The 6,000-nt window shown below is 37.8% G+C and overlaps 1 protein-coding gene across 6 annotated transcripts in view; it reads left to right on the plus strand.

The window, feature by feature from the left end:
- The window catches only part of LOC149071797 (spondin-1-like), a 130,903-nt gene extending 125,206 nt beyond the window's left edge, over positions 1-5,697 (plus strand). For 5 of the 6 annotated variants that reach the window (XM_089247959.1, XM_089247962.1, XM_089247963.1 and 2 more), the window contains 4 exons: positions 1,268-1,510; positions 3,353-3,376; positions 3,475-3,673; positions 5,590-5,697. In XM_089247959.1, the coding sequence (XP_089104085.1) occupies positions 1,268-1,510; positions 3,353-3,376; positions 3,475-3,653 (446 nt within the window). In that variant the 3' untranslated portion in view covers positions 3,654-3,673; positions 5,590-5,697. Of the gene's footprint in view, positions 1-1,249; positions 1,511-3,352; positions 3,377-3,474; positions 3,674-5,589 lie in introns of all 6 variants that reach the window. The other variant, XM_089247961.1, reaches the window with a different exon arrangement.
- The last annotated feature ends 303 nt before the right edge of the window (positions 5,698-6,000 follow it).

Genomic DNA, 6,000 nt, shown 5'->3' on the forward strand with positions numbered 1-6,000 from the left:
AACTATCAGTTCATTTCAGATTTTTTTACACATGCTCTTGATTGTATGCGCTATCCTGTATAAAGTTTTTCATATCTCTGATACCCATTTTTTTGTGAATTTAAAAATGAAAGAACTGTAAAACATAAGGTTGCGTGCATGATAAAATACCATGACATGTAATTGAATAAAAATCAATTTTGAAGAGTCGTATACATAGAAAAAAATTTTGGAAAAATTGAATTTTTGTATATTCTCTGTGTGCCAAAACTTCCAATTAGATATTTGTAGAACCTGTTAAAAGAAAAGTAATTTGCCCATACTATTAAATGCAATATATCTCAAAATATCAAACATTAAAGTTTCTATTTTCGGTGACTGATGTTGACAAGTATGCATTGGCTTGTCTGCATGTGTGTGAAAATTTTTATTTTTAGGGACTGTAGACAAATAAAATGATCTCTCTCTCACACACACACATACTGAATGTATTATTTTACTGTGTAGTTAGAAGATAAATTGTTTTCGTCGCTTTTCTGTGTCAGATGTTTTTCGTCGCTGTTGGACAAAATTAATCATTATTAAATCTTTGATGGCAAAATAGTGCAATTAAAAAACACACAACGTATTGTAAATTTCTCTTTAGTAAATAGAATAAAATTCCATGAAACGTGCGAGTTGCTGGTTTCAACGTCAAACCAATGGTCACATGAGAAATGAAAATAGAAAGTTGGTTTCACTGTGAAAAACTTGACAGGAAAGGCATTATTATTAGGAATTATTAAAGCGTGAAACACTATACCTTATTTTTTTTAGTTCTTATGACAATTACACTTTTAACAGAATTTTTAAGCTTTGCATGTAATTTACGTTTTCACAATTTGTGAACCCGATATGGAGTTTTTGTAAATGAATTTCCAGAGCATGGTCTATATTCAACAAATTGGAATTTTTAGTACACGGGGACTGTATGAAAAGTTAATTTCCTGAATTTTCTTTTTATGAATACATTTTTAAAAACTATGTGATTTGACAACTTTCTGTAACCGGTAATACGTCTAAAGCGAACTGTTGCAAAGATAGGCCTGTGGACAAACAATTTAAACGCCCTGTATATCTTATATCACAGATATATCAAAAGATATTAAAAAAAGTGTCTAATAACACTGCAAATAAAGTATTAGAAAACTACTGAAATTCTACAGAACACCCTTTTTGGTTTTTTTTTCTCTCTCATACCTTTGGCTGTTGCTTGACCATATTGATGAAGGTGAAAATGCCGTTGCAGCCCCACTATCAGCGCTGACGCACCTGGCACCTCCCGGAGCATTGCCCTTAGACCACAAGGACCAGCCTCCTACGATTGACTGCGTGGTGACACCCTGGTCAGAATGGAGTCCGTGTTCGCACACGTGCGGCAACGGCAGGAAAGAGCGACGCAGGATGATCAAGCTCAACCCAGAGAACGGCGGGAAACCTTGTCCCACCAAACTGGTTCAGAGGAGAAAATGCAAGGACAACCCACCATGTCGTAAGCAAAGTGTCTCAAATATGTAGGGTGGGCGAAAGAGTCTCATGACACATATTAAAAATTGATTTAAAAAAATTCAATCAATCGACGTAAAAGGAAGAGAGGTTTGCACTAAAATACTGGCACTTTCAGCTGGCACCGGGGCACAGTTGTGGAGTATCTCAAACTCCTTCAGTGCTTGCGATGCCGACAGCACGGGCGCTCGGCCAAAAATTGTCGCAAAATTGAACGTTGCAACTAGTGCGGTGAAGAGAGGCACAAGATGACAACGTGTGAAAGGGTAGCAAAATGCCTTGTGCGCGACTGAACGAAGCTAAAAATTTAAAATTGGCAGTAAACCATCTCTGTACTTTTAGTACGTGTAAGGTGATAAAATAAGATACATGGATAAATTGCTATTTAAAACTAACTTCGGAAGTTAAGTTTCACGCGTCGTGTGGTAGAAAGTCTAACGTTTCACGAAGCCAAGTCGAATGTACAGACATAACCCATAGATTGTAAAATTAGGGTAGATTGTAATTGACCCATTACAAGTGTAAATATAAACTGGCGTGAATGTAACTAAAGTGAACCCAAGCCTGAACCATGTAAAACCTGAAAGTTCAGGATTTATAATTAATTAAATTTTCAGTCTGGGAGACAAGTGGGAGAGCCACTTTTGGAAGGCAAGGGCAGCCTAAAATAGTTCATTTCTAAAATTTGACCCCAGTTGCGTTATTTTTTACCTTGGTTGACCTAAAGTGGAGAGCAGCGTCTTCACCAAGCCTTTTGTATTGAGCTGCATTTCTGTGGCATCAGATATTTGCGTATACCCTCCGAAAATGAGCTTATAACGACACTTTGCTAAATTTGAAAAAAAATAATTTAAAAGTTCACTCACAGGTGTTACTGTATCATAAAAAGAACTCGCCATAATGTATAAAATGCGACGCAAACAGAGCTACTACATTACTACATTTCAATATGAGTACCTCTTGTTGATCGCGCTACATCAAAATAAGTTTTCCAAACTGTTTTGTCCTAACCGTCACCTTCTTCGGATTTTTCCTTTGTTCTCATTGCCACTGACTTATGCTAATCCGCAGGATTCTGAATTACAACCATAGTTTCTAATACCCCCCTGAACGATTCCATCACTCCCCGGAGAAGGGGAGGGTGTATTTTCCACTTTGGGAAACACTGATCTAAACTAAACGATATTCGATTTCATTCCAATATCGTATCTGCTGACATCGATTGCTGAAGAATCTCGATCACTTCCAAGATTCCAGTCTTCAGCTCCGACACGGTCCCGCCCCCTTCAGAGGGGCAATGTATAAAATTGGCTAAAACTGATAAAGCCTGGTCCGTGTTCGGTTTGAAATAAAGAAAGAAAAGTCTTCAGTTCCTCGATGTTGTTACACGTGTGGCGTAAATTTTCTTTCACATACATAATCTCACCAAAACAGAGACGGATTGGGGTTAGATCTGGGGGACCAAGGTGGTCATACCAAGGGTCCATTTTTCCCAATCTATCGACCAATGTGTTATGTCGAGTTATTTAATGATACAGCGCCATCTGTGAGTAAAATTTTGAACTTTTTCAATTTAGTGAAAATAAACAGAAAACTCGCCATAGAGAGAATTTCAATGCACCACATATTTTTATGTCGATTGGTTGGGTTTTCTTTTATTAATTTCTAAAATATGTCATAGATTTTTCGCCTACTTAGCACCATTAAGATGTACGCTTAGATTTTTAAAAGTCGGAACGATGCTGTGTTGTATTTATTCACGCTATTGGATTTTATATATTTTCTAATGTTAATTAAATTTTTAATTGAGTTTAATTTTTAATTACAGCGAACAGGACAGAAGATGCTAAAGGTAAGTAAATCTTTGTACTTGACTAAGTGAGAAAGCAGTGAGATAAGCTTAGGATTTGTGTACAGCTCATACATGTGTGGTGGTATCTTTTTCCGCAGCCGTAGACTGCATATTGAACCCGTGGTCGGATTGGACACCTTGTTCGAGGACTTGCGGTCAAGGAGGGATCCAGCAGAGGACGAAGACGGTAAAACAGCCTCCGAAGAACAGCGGTGCGCCCTGCGGCCCCAAGATAGAGAGGAAGTACTGCTCGCTGCCTCCGTGTCCCTTGTACTAGATTGCACGTATCGTGCACATGTACGTACTCTTACTTTTTCACATTTCGTTAGATCATACGTCATATGCATATAATAGCTATGCACCGTATGCAAATAAGCTCTTGGACGAAATATTAGTTACCTGAAATTAGGACAAACGATTACACCATTGCGTGTACATTTGTGACGCAGAACGATCAAGCTGCAGTTTGATGTGGACTGAGTTGAACATGATCGTTTATGCAGTGGAAGCATCTATGATGATAGCTATTTGTTCGGGAATGACTCTGAATTGGAAGATAGATTTTTTTGGCTTTTAGAGAGATGCTGAAATCGATCCCCCAAAGATTTTTAATTGATTTCAATTAAACCGTGAATTTTGTGGATCCTGTTCGAATTGTGTTGTTATTCCCAAATATTTTCAATGCCAAAAAACCCAGTTTTATTCCAGTAACCGTCTGAAATGTCATGCATTAAGACGTTCATGGGGATGTTTCTTTCGTCATACACCGGAATGGCAACCTACAATGGTACGCTGAAAAGAAAACCTAGGTGAAAACTTAGTTATCCAGCTACTGGATATATTGATATATGATATGAAATTCCATGTGGAAAGAACTTGTTAAAATGGATAGAATCGTGATCGTAGGATAGGTCACATCAGGTTACAGTGAACAGAGAATTTTCTGATTGGTCAGGTGGCAGTTGAATTCTCTCAAGGAAGTTTCCTTTGTTCCCATAGTCACTTTTTATCGGTATATTCGATCCAGGTAACAATGGGATTGTTAGTAAATTCGCAGATGACTGAAGCTAAGAAAAAGTGGTGGGTATCATTAATCAAATCAGTTGGGAGTTGTTTCAGACCAATATAAATATGATTGTAGCATGGGTTGATGAATGTAGCATGGCTTTCAGCGTTGATAAGTGCATAGTCGCCCATTTTGGTTCAAACACATCCCACGTTATCTACACTGAACTTGCAAACACTACCACTGTAAGGCCCTTCTCACACGGAGATGCTCAAATAGGTCTGGAGTATAAGAGACTGTGAGACTAAACGACTCGAGTTGCCGGGGGAAAAATCATATGTTTAGCAATTATAGCACGGTGAAGACAATTCCATTAACCTACACTATTAATCTCCGCTATAAAAGAAGAAATAGAAGAAAACTATGGGTATACCCATACAACACATTGAAGAAGAGGATTTATTGTAGACTATTCATTACGGCTAAGGAGTTACAGGAATCAGATTCCAAATTCGTCTCACTCTACAGAATGAGGGAAGAGACTCACCTGTGTGGAATAAACGAGGTTGATTGCTCCTCTCATGCGTTGTAGGAACACCGTAATAAGGGAATATGCGATTGATGTGCCCTGATTAGCGACATTGAGATGTGAAGTTCCCGTATCCCATTATATGGAAGAATTAGGCAGATCACAGCTGTTTTAATTCCCCAAGGGAAACAAAAATAAATCGAGTTTTTTTAGAGGGTACTTTATACTCCGACACACATTCACATGTGTGTTGGTGACCCATATTATACACATTCCAGTGAAAAGCGAAAGTATGAAGGTTAGATCAGAGAACTTTTCTGATAGAATATGCAAGTTAAATCGAAACGCATGATCACCCATCATTCAACCTTGTCCCAGAAAATATGGAGAAATATTTCGGCGATCGTGAAACGAGTATCTTGTGATCAGTGACCCACGTCGTGTAAGTTTTCTCGTGGACAAAACGGTATTACACTCATCTGAGGGGCTCCATCTGAGCAGCATGTGTTCGATCGCCTCGACACCGTGTCTTCGGCCATCTATATTTATTCAAGTATACAGTATAAGGGCCCAAATTCTTCAGGTAACCAATTTTTTGTCCTAGGAGCTTCCTAAATTTTCTTCTCTACTTATATCACAATTCTATATTTATTCATAATATTCTCTTGTTTGTTGCAGCTTTTTGATTTCTTATGAACACTGAATAAAGATAGACACCGTTTATAAAAGTCATGATTTACATATCAGCGTTCAACGAGTAAATTAATGACAGAAGTCTAATTACACCATACCTTGAGTCAAAGGCGGAAAAAAAAATGATGTAATGACAAAAGATGGAAAAAAACTTGAAAAAAATTTCAAGAATCTCGGAAAAAAAAATACCGGAAGACACAAGAAAGACTTGATGATGACAACGCGAAGTGTTTCGTACGTGTGTGTCCGTGAGTTTATTCACGTTTGATTGTAAGTGTTTGCCATGACATTTTGCAGAACACTCCCATAACTATTTGTTGTTGTTATTGTGAAAAAAGAAAAATACATTATCATCATAATTGGACAAACGATCCAACCATCGTCACAAGTTGGCTA

Source organism: Pholcus phalangioides, unplaced genomic scaffold (assembly GCF_987345545.1).
Source record: "Pholcus phalangioides strain wild (caught in Gottingen) unplaced genomic scaffold, Ppha-v1.0 ptg000018l_1, whole genome shotgun sequence".
In the NCBI taxonomy this organism is placed as follows: domain Eukaryota; kingdom Metazoa; phylum Arthropoda; class Arachnida; order Araneae; family Pholcidae; genus Pholcus; species Pholcus phalangioides.